This window comes from Oncorhynchus gorbuscha, unplaced genomic scaffold, assembly GCF_021184085.1.
Source record: "Oncorhynchus gorbuscha isolate QuinsamMale2020 ecotype Even-year unplaced genomic scaffold, OgorEven_v1.0 Un_scaffold_2141, whole genome shotgun sequence".
NCBI lineage: Eukaryota > Metazoa > Chordata > Actinopteri > Salmoniformes > Salmonidae > Oncorhynchus > Oncorhynchus gorbuscha.
In genome coordinates, this window is record NW_025746725.1 from 52,789 (window position 1) to 75,540 (window position 22,752).

Below are 22,752 nucleotides of genomic sequence, written 5' to 3' on the forward strand. Positions count from 1 at the left end.
GGTGTAGGTCAGGATAGACTAACAGGTGTAGGTCCGGATAGACTAACAGGTGTAGGTCAGGATAGACTAACAGGTGTAGGTCAGGATAGACTAACAGGTGTAGGTCAGGATAGACTAACAGGTGTAGGTCAGGATAGACTAACAGGTGTAGGTCAGGATAGACTAACAGGTGTAGGTCAGGATAGACTAACAGGTGTAGGTCAGGATAGACTAACAGGTGTAGGTCAGGATAGACTAACAGGTGTAGGTCAGGATAGACTAACAGGTGTAGGTCAGGATAGACTAACAGGTGTAGGTCAGGATAGACTAACAGGTGTAGGTCAGGATAGACTAACAGGTGTAGGTCAGGATAGACTAACAGGTGTAGGTCCGGATAGACTAACAGGTGTAGGTCAGGATAGACTAACAGGTGTAGGTCAGGATAGACTAACAGGTGTAGGTCCGGATAGACTAACAGGTGTAGGTCAGGATAGACTAACAGGTGTAGGTCAGGATAGACTAACAGGTGTAGGTCAGGATAGACTAACAGGTGTAGGTCCGGATAGACTAACAGGCGTAGGTCAGGATAGACTAACAGGCGTAGGTCCGGATAGACTAACAGGTGTAGGTCAGGATAGACTAACAGGTGTAGGTCAGGATAGACTAACAGGTGTAGGTCAGGATAGACTAACAGGTGTAGGTCAGGATAGACTAACAGGTGTAGGTCAGGATAGACTAACAGGTGTAGGTCAGGATAGACTAACAGGTGTAGGTCAGGATAGACTAACAGGTGTAGGTCAGGATAGACTAACAGGTGTAGGTCAGGATAGACTAACAGGTGTAGGTCAGGATAGACTAACAGGTGTAGGTCAGGATAGACTAACAGGTGTAGGTCAGGATAGACTAACAGGTGTAGGTCCGGATAGACTAACAGGCGTAGGTCAGGATAGACTAACAGGCGTAGGTCCGGATAGACTAACAGGTGTAGGTCAGGATAGACTAACAGGTGTAGGATAGACTCAGGATCCGGAGACTAACAGGTGTAGGTCAGGATAGACTAACAGGTGTAGGTCAGGATAGACTAACAGGTGTAGGTCAGGATAGACTAACAGGTGTAGGTCAGGATAGACTAACATAGGTGTAGGTCAGGATAGACTAACAGGTGTAGGTCAGGATAGACTAACAGGTGTAGGTCCGGATAGACTAACAGGTGTAGGTCAGGATAGACTAACAGGTGTAGGTCAGGATAGACTAACAGGTGTAGGTCAGGATAGACTAACAGGTGTAGGTCAGGATAGACTAACAGGTGTAGGTCCGGATAGACTAACAGGTGTAGGTCAGGATAGACTAACAGGTGTAGGTCAGGATAGACTAACAGGTGGTCAGGATAGACTAACAGGCGTAGGTCCGGATAGACTAACAGGTGTAGGTCAGGATAGACTAACAGGTGTAGGTCAGGATAGACTAACAGGTGTAGGTCAGGATAGACTAACAGGTGTAGGTCAGGTAGACTAACAGGTGTAGGTCAGGATAGACTAACAGGTGTAGGTCAGGATAGACTAACAGGTGTAGGTCAGGATAGACTAACAGGTGTAGGTCAGGATAGACTAACAGGTGTAGGTCAGGATAGACTAACAGGTGTAGGTCAGGATAGACTAACAGGTGTAGGTCAGGATAGACTAACAGGTGTAGGTCAGGATAGACTAACAGGTGTAGGTCAGGATAGACTAACAGGTGTAGGTCAGGATAGACTAACAGGTGTAGGTCAGGATAGACTAACAGGTGTAGGTCAGGATAGACTAACAGGTGTAGGTCAGGATAGACTAACAGGTGTAGGTCAGGATAGACTAACAGGTGTAGGTCAGGATAGACTAACAGGTGTAGGTCAGGATAGACTAACAGGTGTAGGTCAGGATAGACTAACAGGTGTAGGTCAGGATAGACTAACAGGTGTAGGTCAGGATAGACTAACAGGTGTAGGTCAGGATAGACTAACAGGTGTAGGTCAGGATAGACTAACAGGTGTAGGTCAGGATAGACTAACAGGTGTAGGTCAGGATAGACTAACAGGTGTAGGTCAGGATAGACTAACAGGTGTAGGTCCGGATAGACTAACAGGTGTAGGTCCGGATAGACTAACAGGTGTAGGTCCGGATAGACTAACAGGTGTAGGTCCGGATAGACTAACAGGTGTAGGTCAGGATAGACTAACAGACAGGTGTAGGTCAGGATAGACTAACAGGTGTAGGTCCGGATAGACTAACAGGTGTAGGTCAGGATAGACTAACAGGTGTAGGTCAGGATAGACTAACAGGTGTAGGTCAGGATAGACTAACAGGTGTAGGTCAGGATAGACTAACAGGTGTAGGTCAGGATAGACTAACAGGTGTAGGTCAGGATAGACTAACAGGTGTAGGTCAGGATAGACTAACAGGTGTAGGTCAGGATAGACTAACAGGTGTAGGTCAGGATAGACTAACAGGTGTAGGTCAGGATAGACTAACAGGTGTAGGTCAGGATAGACTAACAGGTGTAGGTCAGGATAGACTAACAGGTGTAGGTCAGGATAGACTAACAGGTGTAGGTCAGGATAGACTAACAGGTGTAGGTCAGGATAGACTAACAGGTGTAGGTCCGGATAGACTTTGACTCATATTCTGTAAATTGGTCATTATGACATTAAATATCTAATGGGGATATCTAATTTTTTAATGGCCGTTGTATTTCCAGGCTTGAAAACGCGCTCCAATCATCCTCTACTCGGGCGCTGTTGAGATTCTCACCTTGTCCAGTAAAATGTCAAACCGGGGGACGCTTGAGACGAGCCGGTAGCAGCTAATTTACCAACGAGGAGGAACGGAACACACCGGCTGTCGGGACTAACGATTGGCGGGGTCGTTAAGGAACACTCCCTGCCCAGGTAATTAGCTTTAATAAGGGAGAGTGGAAACTGCCACTTTGGGGAGATGTGTGTGTGTGAGAGAGAGAGAGGTCAATATGGCATACAAATGAGAAAGAGAGGGGGAGGAAGAGAGAGAGGGGAGGGAGAGAGAGAGGGGAGGGAGAGCGAGAGGTGTGGGCGGGAGAGAGAGGAGGCAGAGAGAAGGAGCGAGCGAGAGAGATGAGGCGGGAGGGAGAGAGACAGGGGCGGGAGGGAGAGAGACGGGGGCAGGAGGCAGAGAAAAAGAGGGGAGAGAGAGAGGTGTTCTAAATTAGCTTTACAAATGAGTCAGCTCCTACTAAATGGAAGACAGAATTGAATATGAAAATATTATATTCTGTTCTAATGGAAGCCTCCGTCTCCACATTGACAACCTGTCTCTCCTATCTGTTTGTCTGTCAATATCACTGGAAGTCTATGAGCCAATTAGTACAACCCATCCCCCCTGTCTCTGTCTGTCTTACAGTCATTTCACTCTGCCTACAGATCCATAATGGAACTCAATGAGTTGTCGCTCAAATTACACTCAAGTGGCACCCTGGTCCAAAGAAGTGCACTATATAGTACACTACTATAGACCAGAGCCCTATGGCACTATATAGTACACTACTATAGACCAGAGCCCTATGGCACCCTATTCCCTATATACAACACTACTGTAGACCAGAGCCCTATTCCCTACATAGTACACTACTATAGACCAGAGCCCTATTCCCTATATAGAACACTACTGTAGACCAGAGCCCTATTCCCTATATAGAACCATACTATAGACCAGAACCCTATTCCCTATATAGTGCACTACTTTAGACCAGAGTCATATTCCCTACATAGTACACTACTATAGACCAGAGCCCTATTCCCTATAGAGAACACTACTGTAGACCAGAGCCCTATTCCCTATATAGAACCCTACTATAGACCAGACCCCTATTCCCTATATAGAACACTACTATAGACCAGAGCCCTATTCCCTATATAGAACACTACTATAGACCAGAGCCCTATTCCCTATATAGAACACTACTGTAGACCAGAGCCCTATTCCCTATATAGAACCCTACTATAGACCAGACCCCTATTCCCTATATAGAACACTACTATAGACCAGAGCCCTATTCCCTATATAGAACACTACTATAGACCAGAGCCCTATTCCCTATATAGAACCCTACTATAGACCAGAACCCTATTCCCTATATAGTGTACTGCTTTAGACCAGAGTCATATTCCCTATATAGTGCACTACTTTAGACCAGAGCCCTATTCCCTATATAGTGCACTACTTCAGACCAGAGCCCTATTCCCTATATAGTGCACTTCTTTGGACCAGAGCCCTATTCCCTATATAGGGAATAGGAGGCCATTAGGGAAGCATTCTAACACCCCTGAGATGGTGAGTGTCCAGACTATGGGCCAATGCTTCCATGATCCTGACCTGCTCATTAAGGAGAGATATGAAGAGACCGATGGCTGATGGACTGGACTTGGCCATCTTCAGTTGTTGTGCAGTGAATAGTTACTCTGGTAAACAACAGGTACGAAAACAGGGAGGGACTACCTGCACTAGCCCAATAATACTCCTTCTCCCCATTGCAAAATGTTTTGCTACGGTGTGCCCCTAATGAACTGGACCCAGGAGTCCGGTGTGGCCAGAGCTACACACCAGTAGCAGGGTTTTGTTCCAGCCTTATTGCAACACCTGATTTCACTAATCAGCTGATACTCAGAACCTTGATTAGCTGAACCAGGTGTGTTTTGTAAAATAGGTCTGGAGCAGGGCCTCCCGAGTGATACAGTGATCTCTAGCTGTGTCACTAAAGATCCTGGTTCGAGTCTTGAGCGCTGTCGCAGACGGCCGCGACCGGGAGACCCATGGGGCGGCGCACAATTGGCCCAGAGTCGTCCGGGTTATGGGAGGGGTTTGGCCGGCAGGGATGTTCTTGTCCAATCGCGCTCTAGCGACTCCTGTGGTGGGCCGGGCGCAGTGCACGTTGACACGGTTGCCAGGTTACGGCGTTTCCTCCGAGTCATTGGTGCGGCTGGCTTCCGGGTTCTGCGGGCATTGTGTCAAAAAACAGTGCGGCTTGTTTCGGAAGGACGCGGAGTGACAAGACTGTAACTACCAAAGAAAATGGGGTAAATAAAAAAAAATAGGTCTGGAGCAAAAGCCTGCTCTGTCGGTAGCTCTCTATATGAAGAGGATTTGGTCACCTCTGTGTTACTGACTGGGTTTACAGTGTAATACAGCAGTAATGGCAAAATGAAATTGGAATAGGTCTCTGTAACCAGGTTTACACACAACTTTTGATTTAAGAAAAAATCTGAGTTTAGTAAAAATGTCATGCCAGGCCTGACGGAAACAACCATTTGTTTTTAGATTTTATGCACAGATATTGATATAATATAACCATCATATGGAAGTAACCGTTGAGTTACGCGATGACGGGGTGTGTGGTCCTCCCCTTCGACTCGTCGGGAAAGCAAGCAGTTTATTAGGCTACAGATGAAATACGTAGAAATCATGAACTTCACAGGGTGGTGAAAGTGCACGGTGGTCTTGATGCTCAATACATTTTGAGGGTCTTATTCCGGTGACACGATGATTGATGCTGGTCTGCCCTTTGACAAATAAAAATTATTCCTCTTTAGTACATAATCTCATTGCTCGCTATACATTTACATTTGACATTTAAGTCATTTAGCAGACGCTCTTATCCAGAGCGACTTACAAATTGGATATATAAATATACAACGCAACATGTCTTGTGAGACAACTACCAAGAGCTGAAAATGCAACGGAAACAGATTGTCGGTACGTGGGAATTTAACCCTAAAAACAATGCATTTTATATGCACCATGTCATCACACACAACCTTGTACCTGCTACAAGTCAGTTTGATGGAAACACCTCTCTCTCTCTCGTGGGAAAATTTGCATATTGTTTTTATGCAGATTTTACAATATTCGCATTGAAAATCTCCCGTCAGTTAGACGGAAACCGAGCTGGTGAGTTACTTTGTAAAGAAAGTGGAGGGAGAATGAGAATATAAAAACACACAAAAAAATCTCTTTATTTCAAGGATTTGGTTTTTTGGGGGGGTAAGTTACACTGTTCTACAAAACAAAACGGTATATTACAGTATACCTCCATTATGGGACAGTACACGAGAGAGTCCTGCACTCAGATCAGGTCTATACCTCCATTATGGGACAGTACACGAGAGAGTCCTGCACTCAGATCAGGTCTATACCTCCATTATGGGACAGTACACGAGAGAGTCCTGCACTCAGATCAGGTCTATACCTCCATTATGGGACAGTACATGAGAGAGTCCTGCACTCAGATCAGGCCTATACCTCCATTATGGGACAGTACACGAGAGAGTCCTGCACTCAGATCAGGTCTATACCTCCATTATGGGACAGTACACTAGAGAGTCCTGCACTCAGATCAGGTCTATACCTCCATTATGGGACAGTACAGGAGAGTCCTGCACTCAGATCAGGTCTATACCTCCATTATGGGACAGTACAGAGAGTCCTGCACTCAGATCAGGCCTATACCTCCATTATGGGACAGTAGTGAGAGAGTCCTGCACTCAGATCAGGCCTATACCTCCATTATGGGACAGTACTGGGTCTGAGAGAGTCCTGCACTCAGATCAGGTCTACATTCCTGGGGCCGCATCAATGGTCTCAGAGCTGATCTAGGACCAGTTTTGTCTTTAAGATTATAACAAATATAATTATATGGACAGGAGGAACCTGATCCTAGATCAGCACCCCTACTAAAATGATACATAACAGCCCCCGGACTACGAAGCACTTTCAATGGAGATTCTCAATGTTAAGAGTGTTTTAGTCCATGAGTGGTCCATCTGAGTGTGTTTCATCTGGGTCTGAAATCAAATAAAAAATGACACCTTTCATCTGGGTCTGAGTGTGTTTCATCTGGGTCTGAGTGTGTTTCATCTGGGTCTGAGTGTGTTTCATCTGGGTCCGGCAAACCAGCCCCTGTAAGAACTGGGTCAACTTAGAAGTCTAGTCTTCTAACATTAATTTACAGAGGAAAGACTGTCAGGTGACTAGGGTTGAACAATTCTGTGAACTTTCAATGAATTCCCTGGTTTTACAGAATCCCAGATGCAGGATTCCCTGAATAAAGAAGGAATAAGCAGGGAACTCTGAACCCTACGACCAGGATTTCTGGAAAATGAGGGAATTTAAATCAAATAAAAAATATGACACCTTTATGTAAAAAAAAAAATGTATCTATTTAAAAAATCTAATGAAATGTTAAAAAAAAAATGTACCCATCAGCTTTCAGTGAGAGCTCGGTAATGGAGAGGAGACCAGTGGACTGTCAGCTTTCAGTGAGAGCTCGGTGATGGAGAGGGGACCAATGGACTGTCAGCTTTCAGTGAGAGCTCGGTGATGGAGAGGAGACCAATGGACTGTCAGCTTTCAGTGAGAGCTCGGTGATGGAGAGGGGACCAGTGGACTGTCAGCTTTCAGTGAGAGCTCGGTGATGGAGAGGGGACCAATGGACTGTCAGCTTTCAGTGAGAGCTCGGTGATGGAGAGGAGACCAATGGACTGTCAGCTTTCAGTGAGAGCTCGGTGATGGAGAGGGGACCAGTGGACTGTCAGCTTTCAGTGAGAGCTCGGTGATGGAGAGGGACCAATGGACTGTCAGCTTTCAGTGAGAGCTCGGTGATGGAGAGGAGACCAGTGGACTGTCAGCTTTCAGTGAGAGCTCGGTGATGGAGAGGGGACCAGTGGACTGTCAGCTTTCAGTGAGAGCTCGGTGATGGAGAGGAGACCAATGGACTGTCAGCTTTCAGTGAGAGCTCGGTGATGGAGAGGGACCAGTGGACTGTCAGCTTTCAGTGAGAGCTCGGTGATGGAGAGGGGACCAATGGACTGTCAGCTTTCAGTGAGAGCTCGGTGATGGAGAGGGGACCAGTGGACTGTCAGCTTTCAGTGAGAGCTCGGTGATGGAGAGGGGACCAGTGGACTGTCAGCTTTCAGTGAGAGCTCGGTGATGGAGAGGGGACCAGTGGACTGTCAGCTTTCAGTGAGAGCTCGGTGATGGAGAGGGGACCAGTGGACTGTCAGCTTTCAGTGAGAGCTCAGGAGAGGGACCAGTGGACTGTCAGCTTTCAGTGAGAGCTCGGTGATGGAGAGGGGACCAGTGGACTGTCAGGTGAGACCATGGAGAGGGGACCAATGGACTGTCAGCTTTCAGTGAGGACTCGGTGATGGAGAGGAGACCAATGGACTGACAGCTTTCAGTGAGACTCGGTGATGGAGAGGAGGACCAGTGGACTGTCAGCTTTCAGTGAGAGCTCAGGGATTAGGGTTCCATGGACTGTCAATGTGAGACTCAAGAGGGACCAGTGGACTGTCAGCTTTCAGTGAGAGCTCGGTGATGGAGAACCAGGTGGACTGTCAGCTTTCAGTGCACTCGGTGATGGAGAGGGACCAATGGACTGTCAGCTTTCAGTTTACAGAGAGCTCGGTGATGGAGAGGGGACCAGTGGACTGTCAGCTTTCAGTGAGAGCTCGGTGATGGAGAGGGGACAGTGGACTGTCAGCTTTCAGTGAGATGCTCGGTGATGGAGATCAGGACCAGTGGACTGTCAGCTTTCAGTGAGAGCTCCTGATGGGGATCTACTTCTCTTCCTCCCTTTCTCTCCCTCCTGGTATGGAGGGATCTAATGGACTTCCTCCCATGTTGGAGACAATACAAAATGGAGGACTGAAGGGATTTACTTCTCTTCAGGGTTGGGTACCATAGGACCTGGTCTAATGTCTCCCTCCTGCACAATGTAGGGATCTACCCTTTCCTTCCTCCCCTAGTGCCTCATTCTCTCAAGTACTCCTGAGAAATATAGGGATTAGGGTTCCATTTGGAATGGACAAAAGGAATAGGACCTGTTCTACAGTAAAGCTAGCTAAAAACACATTGACTGCATCACCTGCACTGTGAGATGCCTTTGAGTTGTTTATCAGTCCCATTTCACTTCCTCCCTCATTCCCCTCCTGGTACAGGGATCTACTTCTCTTCCTCCCTCTTCTCTCCCTCCTGGTACAGGGATCTACTTCTCTTCCTCCCTCTTCTCTCCCTCCTGGTACAGGGATCTACTTCTCTTCCTCCCTCTTCTCTCCCTCCTGGTACAGGGATCTACTTCTCTTCCTCCCTCTTCTCTCCCTCCTGCTACAGGGATCTACTTCTCTTCCTCCCTCTTCTCTCCCTCCTGGTACAGGGATCTACTTCTCTTCCTCCCCCTTTCCTTCCCTCTCTGTTTTGGGGGCATCCTTTCCCTCTTCCTGTTTCCCATCCTTCTCTTCCTGTTTCCCATCCTTCTCTTCCTGGTTCGACTTGATCTCTTCCTGTTTCCCATCCTTCTCTTCCTGGTTAGACTTGATCTCTTCCTGTTTCCCATCCTTCTCTTCCTGGTTCGACTTGATCTCTTCCTGGTTTGTGGTGACCTCTTCCTGTTTCCCATCTTTAGGCCCCTCCTTCTTGGCAACCTCCTGCAGGTTGTACTTCCTGTATAGAGTGTAGTCCCTGACGACGCTGACACAGCACACACTCTTGATGACCTCGACGATGATGGTGAGCTCAGGGGTGGTCAGGTCAACCTTGTTTTTAGGATTCATCTTCCCCACCAGGCCTGCAGGGGGAGATAAACATAATGAGCACAGACAGGTACAGAGTTTATAGGAGCGAACACAGTACACACACACAGTACACAGTACACACACACACACAAAACACACACACACACACACACACACACACACACACACACACAGTACACACACACACACACACACACACACACACACACACACACACACACACACACACACACACACACACACACACACACACACACACACACACACACACACACACACACACACACACACACACACACACACACACACACACACACGGGTTGTCCCATGGACAGAGGACAGGTGTGTGAGATATGGATACACTAGGAACATGTAGAGACAGTTTCCTGGATGTAATCTCTACCCAGCATGCTCTCAGACCAGGCCCAGGCTTAATCTGTGTCTGGGGAAAATGGTCCAATGAGACACACAGAAACATCTAGGATGGAAGTGGTCGGACCAAACAAAGAGGTTTGACTTTGAGGAAGATTAAATCTGTCTTCAGTATTCTAGAAGACCGTTTTAGAATTCTATAATAGAACTTCCTTTAATGTATTCTAGAAGACCGTTTTAGAATTCTATAATAGAACTTCCTTTAATGTATTCTAGAAGACCGTTTTAGAATTCTATAATAGAACTTCCTTTAATGTATTCTAGAAGACCGTTTTAGAATTCTATAATAGAACTTAATTGAATGTATTCTATTTGATAGGATCTCTGTGATTACACGGCATCACAATAGATCAAAGGTAAAAGAGGGAGGTCCTCAATAAAGAAGTGGTCGGACCAAGCAGACAGGAGGCTACAAGACCGTTTTGCTAGTACAGACTGGGACATGTTCCAGGGATTCAAACACAACAGTCACAAGCTTCCTCAATAAGTGCATAGACGATGAACGCGCCCACAGTACCTATAAGAACGTATCCAAACCAAACACCATACAGGCAGTATCCACGCTGGGCTAAAAGCCAGAGTTACCACTTACAAGGAACGGGACACGGAGACACATACAAGAAAGCTACAACATCAAACATGCAGAAGGACAATATAGGAGGAATCGTAGTGCAGCGGCTCCGATGCTCATCGTATGTGGCAGGGCTTTGCAGACGGTACCGGAGTAGTGGTTAGAGGCAGGGTAGCCTGGTGGTTAGAGGCAGGGTAGCCTAGTGGTTAGAGGCAGGGTGGCCTGGTGGTTAGAGGCAGGGTAGCCTGGTGGTTAGAGGCAGGGCTTTGCAGATGGTAACGGAGTAGTGGTTAGAGGCAGGTTAGCCTGGTGGTTAGAGGCAGGGTAGCCTGGTGGTTAGAGGCAGGGTAGCCTGGTGGTTAGAGGCAGGGTGGCCTGGTGGTTAGAGGCAGGGTGGCCTGGTGGTTAGAGGCAGGGTGGCCTGGTGGTTAGAGGCAGGTGGTTGGTTAGAGGCAGGGTAGCCTGGTGGTTAGAGGCAGGGTGGCCTGGTGGTTAGAGGCAGGGTAGCCTGGTGGTTAGAGGCAGGGTGGCCTGGTGGTTAGAGGCAGGGTAGCCTGGTGGTTAGAGGCAGGGTAGCCTGGTGGTTAGAGGCAGGGTAGCCTGGTGGTTACAGGCAGGGTAGTCTGGTGGTTAGAGGCAGGGTAGCCTGGTGGTTAGAGGCAGGGTAGCCTGGTGGTTAGAGGCAGGGTAGCCTGGTGGCTAGAGGCAGGGTAGCCTGGTGGTTAGAGGCAGGGTAGCCTGGTGGTTAGAGGCAGGGTAGCCTGGTGGTTAGAGGCAGGGCTTTGCAGACGGTAACGGATTACAAAGGGAAACCCAGCTAAGAGTTGCCCAGCGATGCAGAAGCCATAGACTGTCACTGTTCTCTCTTTTACCCTCTATATCAGCCACCCAGGCCATAGACTGTCACTGTTCACTCTGCTGCCCTCTATATCAGCCACCCAGGCCATAGACTGTCACTGTTCACTCTACTGCCCTCTATATCAGCCATCCAGGCCAAAGACTGTCACTGTTCACTCTGCTACCCTCTATATCAGCCACCCAGGCCATAGACTGTCACTGGTCACTCTGCTACCCTCTATATCAGCCACCCAGGCCATAGACTGTCACTGGTCACTCTGCTACCCTCTATATCAGCCATCCAGGCCAAAGACTGTCACTGGTCACTCTGCTACCCTCTATATCAGCCATCCAGGCCAAAGACTGTCACTGGTCACTCTGCTACCCTCTATATCAGCCACCCAGGCCATCGACTGTCACTGTTCACTCTGCTACCCTCTATATCAGCCACCCAGGCCATAGACTGTCACTGTTCACTCTGCTACCCTCTATATCAGCCACCCAGGCCATAGACTGTCACTGTTCACTCTACTACCCTCTATATCAGCCAGCCCGGCCATAGACTGTCACTGGTCACTCTGCTACCCTCTATATCAGCCACCCAGGCCATAGACTGTCACTGTTCACTCTGCTACCCTCTATATCAGCCACCCAGGCCATAGACTGTCACTGTTCACTCTGCTACCCTCTATATCAGCCACCCAGGCCATAGACTGTCACTGTTCACTCTGCTACCCTCTATATCAGCCACCCAGGCCATCGACTGTCACTGTTCACTCTGCTACCCTCTATATCAGCCACCCAGGCCATAGACTGTCACTGTTCACTCTACTACCCTCTATATCAGCCAGCCCAGGCCATAGACTGTCACTGTTCACTCTGCTACCCTCTATATCAGCCACCCAGGCCATAGACTGTCACTGTTCACTCTGCTACCCTCTATATCAGCCACCCAGGCCATCGACTGTCACTGGTCACTCTGCTACCCTCTATATCAGCCACCCAGGCCATCGACTGTCACTGTTCACTCTGCTACCCTCTATATCAGCCACCCAGGCCATAGACTGTCACTGTTCACTCTGCTACCCTCTATATCAGCCACCCAGGCCATCGACTGTCACTGTTCACTCTGCTACCCTCTATATCAGCCACCCAGGCCATAGACTGTCACTGGTCACTCTGCTACCCTCTATATCAGCCACCCAGGCCATAGACTGTCACTGTTCACTCTGCTACCCTCTATATCAGCCACCCAGGCCATAGACTGTCACTGTTCACTCTGCTACCCTCTATATCAGCCACCCAGGCCATAGACTGTCACTGTTCACTCTGCTACCCTCTATATCAGCCACCCAGGCCATAGACTGTCACTGTTCACTCTACTACCCTCTATATCAGCCACCCAGGCCATAGACTGTCACTGTTCACTCCGTCTGACAAACGGTACCCGGAACATCGGCTCCTGGAACAACAGGCTCTGAGAGTTTCTATCCCAAGCCATAAGACTGCTATAAATAGCCAGACTGATAAATAGTACATATATTCATGTACATATCTACCTCAAATACCTTATTATTATCTATCCTGATGCCAAATACCTTATTATTATCTATCCTGATGTCTAGTCACTTTATCCTGCCTTCATGTACATATCTACCTCAAATACCTCATTATTATCTATCCTGATGACTAGTCACTTTACCCTGCCTTCATGTACATATCTACCTCAAATACCTTATTATTATCTATCCTGATGCCTAGTCACTTTACCCTGCCTTCATGTACATATCTACCTCAAATACCTTATTATTATCTATAATAATAATAATAATATATGCCATTTAGCAGACGCTTTTATCCAAAGCGACTTACAGTCATGTGTGCATACATTCTACGTATGGGTGGTCCCGGGGATCGAACCCACTGATGACTAGTCACTTTACCCTGCCTTCATGTACATATCTACCTCAAATACCTTGTACCTCTGCACATTGATACGGTGCTGGTTATTCTCTGGTCTCTGAACACACTGTATTGATACGGTGCTGGTTATTCTCTGGTCTCTGAACACACTGTATTGATACGGTGCTGGTTATTCTCTGGTCTCTGAACACACTGTATTGATATGGTGCTGGTTATTCTCTGGTCTCTGAACACACTGTATTGATACGGTGCTGGTTATTCTCTGGTCTCTGAACACACTGTATTGATATGGTGCTGGTTATTCTCTGGTCTCTGAACACACTGTATTGATTCTCTGGTCTCTGAACACACTGTATTGATACGGTGCTGGTTATTCTCTGGTCTCTGAACACACTGTATTGATACGGTGCTGGTTATTCTCTGGTCTCTGAACACACTGTATCTCGAGATGTGTTTCCCAGTACTGTGTCCATGTAGCCCACCTGCCAGGGCCTTGATGATGTCATCCCTCTTGTTGTGGGAACTGTTCCGGGCCTTGAAGGCGATCTGGTAGCTGCCCTGGTTGGGGGCTTTAAACCACGGCTCTAAGAACACACTCAGGTACTTATCCATGTCTTCCTGGAACGCCTTGCACGTTCCACTCACCTAGAACACACAGAGAAGCATCAGAACCACAAGGAACCCCCCCCCACCACCACCACCACCAAAAAAACCCCACACATTCCCAAAAAGAGACATTCTTCCAGCCAGTCTTTCCCTCTCTCTTCTGGTTGGACGGTCAGGAAACCTCCATGCCATCTGATACTCAGCCCCATGACATTACTTGTGCTCACCGGCAGCATTCTGAGGATGACTCGTGACTTGTTCTTTTTGGTGATGTGGAGGTCTGACAGGATGTGATGCACCAGCTTCTCAGGGTCTGGAGAGAGAGAGGGAGAGAGAGAGAGAGATAGAGGGGGGAGAGAGAGAGAGAGAGAAAGAGAGAGAGAGAAGAGAGAGAGAGAGAGAGGGAGAGAGACAGAGAGGGGAGAGAGAGACAGAGAGGGAGAGAGACAGAGAGGGGAGAGAGACAGAGAGGGGAGAGAGAGAGAGAGAGGGGAGAGAGACAGAGAGGGGAGAGAGAGAGAGGGGAGAGAGAGAGAGAGGGGAGAGAGACAGAGACGGGAAAGAGAGAGAGAGACAGAAAGAGAGACGGGAGAGAGACGGAGCGAGAGAGAGAAAGACAGAGACATGGAGAGAGAGAGGAGAATAAAAATACTAGTTAGTTATAAACAATACAGACTATTTTGAGAACTTCTGAATAGGTGTAACTGTCAATGTAGGCAGTTCTTTATTGAACTAAGGATAAAACCTAGCCTGGTCCCAGATCTGTTTCTGCTATCATGTCAGCTCCTTGTCATGCCAAGTAGTGGCATGACGGCACGAAACAGACTGGTACCCAGGCTAGGATAAAACTAAGGATTATTGAAATGAGCTAAAGAACTATGATAAAAGTGTCTGCTATAAATGAGTCATCTCACTCTCCACTCAGGGCCCTGGTCCAGGGTAGTGGGCTCCTGAGTGGCACAGCGGTCTAAGGCACAGCATCTCAGTGCTAGAGGGGTCACTACAGACACCCTGGTTCGAATCCAGGCTGTATCACAACCGGCCACGATTGGCCCAGTATCGTCCTGGTTTGGCCGGTTGTAGGCCGTCATTGTAAATAAGAATTTGTTCTTAACTGACTTGCCATGTTAAATAAAGGTTCAATTAAAAAATATATATACTGGGAGTCTTTTGACATGCTTCATCTCTGTGTAAGGAGCTGGGATGCTGTCTGTCAAACTCTTCCTCACCGAGGTTCTTGGTCTTGATGAAGATGACATTGTTGGCCCCGCTGTCCATGGCCTGGAAGCGCCGCTGCAGTTTCCCCGACGACGCTTTGAGCTGCTTCACCTCCTTCTTCAGAGCCGCCTCCACATCTTCATCCTCCTCTTCCTCACTAGTGCTCTCCTCTGGTTCCTTAAACTGGGTTTAGAGAAGTTAGTTTAAACAAAAAAAAAAAAAAGACTTAAGATTTATAACTATTAACAAAGATTACTAACCAATAAAATATGTACAGTACAAAAAATAACTAATAACAATTCACACTGAAAGTTGGCTTGGCTCAGTTACTTTAGAAATGACTCCTATTTACGTTCAGTTGATGCCTGATTTGAATGACATGATTGGACAGTTATCCGTTCCACCAGTGACGAGTTCAAGGAAGGAATTAAGGGAAACACCTCGTCACGTGGCCTCGCTAAATGTACTGCTTACATTCTCAGGTCCATAGAGTTGGTCGGCGTATTCGTTCAGCAGGTTGAAAGCTTCCGCGGTGCATTTCCTCTCGTTCATATTGCAGGTGATGAGGACACCTTGCATGCCCACCTCGAGCTCCCGGGAACCCTTGTACTTCTTACTCCGGTGTCCGCCGCCATAGCGTTTCTTACTGCGCTTTCTCAAGTCTTGTGCCTCGGACATATTTGATCATATACAGGACTCCTGGATAATAGTTTGTTAACTGTTAGAGAAAAAAAAACACATTTACCTGGATAACATGAACTATCTGGTTTATTGTTTGGCACTAGCAAGTATAGCAGAATTTGCTAGCTAGCTAACATGCAAGCACAACAAACGACACGAGCCGGGATTGCTTACGTTAGCTACTGTACTAAATCTCAATCCTTGATCCTACACGTTGGATTAAATGCTAACAATGTATCGTTTAATTTGCTAAATTACAGAGCTACAAGTCAACGTTTATAGTACTCTTCTCGAGTTGAGCCTGAAGGTACTCGTGGGCTCCTTTCTTCATTCAAACACGCGAGTGTTGTGAGCAGCAAAAGGGCAATCGGCGTATCGCCTTCAAAATAAAAGTCCCCATTGAAACATGCAAACTAATAAAACTATTAGAAATCATGACACATTTGGACTATAAATGTTTAAAAACGTTTTAAATGTTGTTAGAAAAATTCAACATTAGACTATTTGACAACAAAATGGTTAAATCCGTTGATCGCACTGTGGATGTATAAACTGTGGATGTATAAACTTAGGGATGATGGTCCAAGCGCACCATTTACATTTAAGTCATTTAGCAGACGCTCTTATCCAGAGCGACCAAGACAGTCGTGGAGAGGGCACGACACAACCTATTCCGCCTGGGGAGACTGAAAAGATTTGGCACGGGTCCTCAGATCCTCAAAAGGTTTTACAGCTGCACCACCGAGAGCATCCTGACTGGCTGCATCACTGCCTCCGACCGAAAGGCACTTACAGAGGGTAGTCCATACAGCCCAGGACGTCACCGGGACCACGATTCCTGCCATGCAGGACCTCTATACCAGGCGGTGCCAGAGGCGGTATAAGAGGAAGGCCCTAAAAACTGTTAAAGACTGCTAAGTCTAGGTCCAAGAGGCTTCTAAACAGCTTCTACCCCCAAGACACAACACTCCTAAACATCTAATCACATGGATATTTGCATTGCCCCCCCTTTTACACCCCTGCTACTCTCTGTTGTTACCATCTAGTAGTCACTTTAATAATTCTACGTTAAATTACTGACAAACCGGTGCCCCCGCACATTGACTTCTAAACAGCTTCTACCCCCTGTATATAATCTTGCTATTGTTATTTTACTGCGGCTCTTTAATTACTTGTAACTTTTATTTCTTATTTTTATTGGTACTCTTGTTGGTTAAGTAAGCATTTCACTGTCTCTACTACACCTGCTTAGTAAATTTCACTGGCTCGTATGTTATTAGGGATCGTGTTTCACTGTAAGGTCTACTACACCTGTTGGTTAGGGATCGTGTAAGGTCTACTACACCTGTTGGTTAGGGGCTCGTTAGTAAGCATTTCACTGTATGTTAAGGTCTACTACACCTGTTGGTTAGGGGCTCGTAGTAAGCATTTCACTGTAAGGTCTAAACAGCTTCTAGGGCCCCCAAGACACAACACTTCACTGTAACATCTAATCACATGGATATTTGCATTGGTTATCCCTTTTAAGCATTTCACTGTACTACTACACCTGTTGGTTATCTCTTAGTAGTCACTACACCTGTTGGTTAGGGGCTCGTTAGTAAGCATTTCACTGTAAGGTCTACTACACCTGTTGGTTAGGGGCTCGTTAGTAAGCATTTCACTGTAAGGTCTACTACACCTGTTGGTTAGGGGCTCGTTAGTAAGCATTTCACTTAGGTCTACTACACCTGTTGGTTAGGGCTCGTTTAAGCATTTCACTGTAAGGTCTACTACACCTGTTGGTTAGGGGCTCGTTAGTAAGCATTTCACTGTAAGGTCTACTACACCTGTTGGTTAGGGGCTCGTTAGTAAGCATTTCACTGTAAGGTCTACTACACCTAGGGGCTAAAGCTTTCACTGTAAGGTCTACTACACCTGTTGGTTAGGGGCTCGTTAGTAAGCTTTCACTGTAAGGTCTACTACACCTGTTGGTTAGGGGCTCTTTAAGCATTTCACTGTAAGGTCTACTACACCTGTTGGTTAGGGGCTCGTTAGTAAGCATTTCACTGTAAGGTCTACTACACCTGTTGGTTAGGGGCTCGTTAGTAAGCATTTCACTGTAAGGTCTACTACACCTGTTGGTTAGGGGCTCGTTAGTAAGCATTTCACTGTAAGGTCTACTACACCACTGTTGGTTAGGGGCTCGTTAGTAAGCATTTCACTGTAAGGTCTACTACACCTGTTGGTTAGGGATCGTTAGTAAGCATTTCACTGTAAGGTCTACTACACCTGTTGGTTAGGGGCTCGTTAGTAAGCATTTCACTGTAAGGTCTACTACACCTGTTGGTTAGGGGCTCGTTAGTAAGCATTTCACTGTAAGGTCTACTACACCTGTTGGTTAGGGGCTCGTTAGTAAGCATTTCACTGTAAGGTCTACTACACCTGTTGGTTAGGGGCTCGTTAGTAAGCATTTCACTGTAAGGTCTACTACACCTGTTGGTTAGGGGCTCGTTAGTAAGCATTTCACTGTAAGGTCTACTACACCTGTTGGTTAGGGGCTCGTTAGTAAGCATTTCACTGTAAGGTCTACTACACCTGTTGGTTAGGGGCTCGTTAGTAAGCATTTCACTGTAAGGTCTACTACACCTGTTGGTTAGGGGCTCGTTAGTAAGCATTTCACTGTAAGGTCTACTACACCTGTTGGTTAGGGGCTCGTTAGTAAGCATTTCACTGTAAGGTCTACTACACCTGTTGGTTAGGGGCTCGTTAGTAAGCATTTCACTGTAAGGTCTACTACACCTGTTGGTTAGGGGCTCGTTAGTAAGCATTTCACTGTCAGGTGGAATGTATTCGTCGCATGTGACTGATACATTTTGATTTGAACTTCAGAATTGCAAATCAAATCAAATTGTATTGGTCACATACACACGGTTAGCAGATATTAATGCAAGTATAGCGAAATGCTTGTTCTTCTAGTTCTGACAGTGCAGTAATATCTTAACAAGTAATCTAACAATTCCCCAACAACTGCCTAATACACACAAATCAAAAAGGGTGAATAAGAATATGTACATGTAAGTGTAACAGTATAACTTTAGTCCGTCCCCTCGCTCCGAACCCGGGGCGTGAACCAGGGACCTTCTGCACACATCAACATCTGACACCCACGGAGCATCGTTACCCATCACGCCACAAAAGCCGTGGCCCTTGCAGAGCAACGGGAACCACTACTTCAAGGTCTCAGAGCAAGTGACGTCACCGATTGAAACGCTATTAGCGCGCACCACCGCTAACGAGCTAGCCATTTCACATCGGTTAAATAAGTATATGGATGAGCGATGGCCGAGCTGCGTAGGCAAGGTGCAGTAGATGGTATAAAATACAGTACACATGTGATGTGAGTACATTTACATTTAAGTCATTTAGCAGACGCTCTTATCCAGAGCGACTTACAAATTGGTGCATTCACCTTATGACATCCAGTGGAACAGCCACTTTACAATAGTGCATCTAAATCTTTTAAGGGGGGGGGGTGGGAAAGATTACTTTATCCTATCCTAGGTATTCCTTAAAGAGGTGGGGTTTCAGGTGTCTGTGTAATGTGAGATACGTAAACATTATTAAAGTGCCATTATTTATAGTGGCATTGTATAAAGTGACTCGTGATCCATTTATTAAAGTGGCCAGTGATTGGGTTTCAAAGTAGGCAGCAGCCTCTCTGAGTTAGTGATGGCTGTTTTGCAGTCTGATGGCCTTGAGATAGAAGCTGTTTTTCAGTCTCTCGGGCCCCAGCTTTGATGCAGCTGTACTGACCCTGCCTTCTGGATGATAGCGGGGTGAACAGGCAGTGGCTCGGGTGTTTGATGTCCTTGATGATCTTTTTGGCCTTCCTACATACAGTATTTACACATGTTATGGTCTGGTGAAGGCTGGCTGAATTCTGGAAAAGAGGATGTTCTTTTATCTCAGCATGCCCTACAGAGGATCCCTTCTTCCTGTTATTATATCTCAGCATGCCCTACAGAGGATCCCTTCTTCCTGTTATTATATCTCAGCATGCCCTACAGAGGATCCCTTCTTCCTGTTATTTTATCTCAGCATGCCCTACAGAGGATCCCAACTTCCTGTTATTTTATCTCAGCATGCCCTACAGAGGATCCCGTCTTCCTGTTATTTTATCTCAGCACGCCCTACAGAGGATCCCGTCTTCCTGTTATTTTATCTCAGCACGCCCTACAGAGGATCCCATCTTCCTGTTCTTTTATCTCAGCATGCCCTACAGAGGATCCCTTCTGCCTGTTATTTTATCTCAGCATGCCCTACAGAGGATCCCGTCTTCCTTATTTTATCTCCCTGTTTTTGTTTGCTCGGGAAATGTTGATACTGGAGACTGTTATCAGAAGAAACTGTGTAACCAGGCATTTTTATAGCGACTAAGAAAATGCATTGTCATTGATGGGAAGGTTGGTTATCCTCCGACAATGTCACAATGGATGGCAGAAATGTCAAGTTATGTACCACTAGATTTGATTTATTACAAACTTAAGGGTGTTCTGGGCAACTTTTAGAAGGTCTGGATGCATTATATGGAATACAGTATGACGAAAGGAGTATGTGTTGAAAACATGCCCAGGTCAGGGGAGATACCTAGTCTATTTAGGCAATCCCTAGCTACTGGTCTGCTCAGTCCTGGTTCTGGGGGTCTGTGTGTTGTCACTCTGGCCTTGGCTTAACACACCCGAAACCAATAATGAATGTTTCATTAAGATCCTTAAGCTCAGCGGGGTGTGTAGGTTGGTGCGCTGCAGGGTGGTGGACTCCTAGGGGCAGGGTGGTAAACCCCTAGGGGCAGGGTGGTGGACTCCTGGGGGCAGGGTGATGGACCCCTAGGGGCAGGGTGATGGACCCCTATGGGCAGGGTGGTAAACCCCTAGGGGCAGGGTGGTAAACCCCTAGGGGCAGGGTGGTGGACTCCTAGGGGCAGGGTGGTGGACAGGGTGGTGGACTCCTGGGGGCAGGGTGATGGACCCCTAGGGGCAGGGTGATGGACTCCTAGGGGCAGGGTGGTGGACCCCTATGGGCAGGGTGGTAAACCCTAGGGGCAGGGTGGTGGACTCCTAGGGGCAGGGTGGTAGGGGCAGGGTGGTGGACTCCTAAGGGCAGGGTGGTGGACTCCTAGGGGCAGGGTGGTGCACTCCTAGGGGCAGGGTGGTGGACTCCTAAGGGCAGGGTGGTGGACTCCTAGGGGCAGGGTGGTGGACCCCTAGGGGCAGGGTGATGGACTCCTAGGGGCAGGGTGGTGGACCCCTATGGGCAGGGTGGTAAACCCTTAGGGGCAGGGTGGTAAACCCCTAGGGGCAGGGTGGTGGACCCTACTGGTGGACCTAGGGGCAGGGTGGTGGACTCCTAGGGGCAGGGTGGTGGGGGCAGGGTGGTGGACCCCTATGGGCAGGGTGGTGGACTCCGAGGGGCAGGGTGGTGCCTCCTAGGGGCAGGGTGGTGGACCCCTGGGGGCAGGGTGGTGGACCCCTAGGGGCAGGGTGGTGGACTCCTAGGGGCAGGGTGGTGGACTCCTAGGGGCAGGGTGGTGGACCCCTAGGGGCAGGGTGGTGGACCCCTATGGGCAGGGTGATGGACTCCTAGGGGCAGGGTGGTGGGCAGGGTGATGGACACAGGGTGATGGACTCTAGGGGCAGGGTGGTGGACTCCTAGGGGCAGGGTGGTGGACTCCTAGGGGCAGGGTGGTGGACTCCTAGGGGCAGGGTGGTGGACTCCTAGGGGCAGGGTGGTGGACTCCTAAGGGCAGGGTGGTGGACTCTAGGGGCAGGGTGGTGGACTCCTATGGGCAGGGTGGTAAAACCCCTAGGGGCAGGGTGGTGGACCCCTAGGGGCAGGGTGGTGGACCCCTAGGGGCAGGGTGGGGTGACCCTGCTATCTTGTGTGCAAGTAAAAGAGCTCTACAGTACCATTAGGCCTATGGGATTAATTATATGGAGGATGTGCTGCTCCCGAGTGGCGCAGAGGTCTAAGGCACTGTAACACAATATAGATTTTTGAATGGCATTTTTGCTTCCTGTTTGTTGTTCTAAATAGAGACGACTATAAAGGCCATGGGTCATATTGGATTGTGTAGAAAGGCAGGAAATGAGCTTTAGATTCCCCCCCAAAAATCTGGAGCAGGAACCCCAGAACCCCCGCCAGGTTATGCCCCCCCCTCCCCTTCTAAAACTAAAGTTGCACCCCTGTATTAATTGTTACCCAGAAATGATTTGATATTGAGATGCATTGGACCTTTAAACAAAACCTCTTTCTCTGAGAAATTGTATTGGTATAAAATAATTGAATTTTCAATACCCTTTATCAATGGTGCCAATAATTATGGATGTGACTGTAAATGAATCGTTTGACACTTTTCTACTATTGCATGGGGGGGGGACTTTTATTTTGAAATTCCCCCAAATTCCGTGACCCGGATTTGACCTGTTCGTGCTACTGGCAGGAACACGTAGCTAGCTAACAAAGCTTGAAATGCAACATCTCAAGGAAAAAGGTAACTAGTAGCTAGACAGTAGTTAGCTATCGTTGCAGTGTGGTAACATCTGCAGAGAAATGTTCCTAAAATTGTTCTCTCTTTGGCCTCTGTCTCAAAGCTAACTAACTAGCTAGCTAGCTAAAGTGATTTATTTAAGTTGCGATCAAGTGATAGCTAGGCTAGCGAGCTATATAAACTAGCCTATTACGAATTCGGCCGGAAATTTTTTATCTTGTAATTTTCCGTGGAAGCTTCACGTTATGTCAAGAGCAGCATTTGTATTTATTAGGGATCCCCATTAGTTCCTGCCAAGGCAGCAGCTCCTCTTCTTGGGGTCCAGACACACCAAAGCACCCAGATTACATATAAATCAGTGAACTATATTTGTGCTGAATGAAC

General features: G+C 47.5%; 1 protein-coding gene and 1 long non-coding RNA gene across 4 annotated transcripts; both read right to left on the reverse strand.

Annotated features, from left to right (window-relative positions):
- Window positions 1-5,969: 5,969 nt before the first annotated feature.
- LOC124025056 lies at window positions 5,970-6,451 on the reverse strand. Its single transcript, XR_006837132.1, has 2 exons — window positions 6,123-6,451; window positions 5,970-6,069 (listed from the first exon to the last, which is right to left on the reverse strand). It is a non-coding gene; the product is annotated as an uncharacterized LOC124025056 (long non-coding RNA).
- Window positions 6,452-9,109: 2,658 nt separating this feature from the next.
- Window positions 9,110-16,195, reverse strand: LOC124025055 (THUMP domain-containing protein 1-like). 3 transcript variants are annotated; one of them, XM_046338737.1, is made up of 6 exons: window positions 16,014-16,195; window positions 15,633-15,857; window positions 15,170-15,341; window positions 14,168-14,253; window positions 13,817-13,979; window positions 9,110-9,603 (listed from the first exon to the last, which is right to left on the reverse strand). In XM_046338737.1, the coding sequence occupies exons 2-6, from the start codon at window positions 15,834-15,836 to the stop codon at window positions 9,197-9,199; spliced, it is 1,032 nt and encodes a 343-aa protein (XP_046194693.1). In that variant the 5' UTR covers window positions 15,837-15,857; window positions 16,014-16,195; the 3' UTR covers window positions 9,110-9,196. The 3 variants fall into 3 exon arrangements, with proteins under 3 accessions (XP_046194693.1, XP_046194691.1, XP_046194692.1); XM_046338735.1 differs by having other exon boundaries at window positions 15,633-15,876; XM_046338736.1 differs by having other exon boundaries at window positions 15,633-16,195.
- Window positions 16,196-22,752: the final 6,557 nt, after the last annotated feature.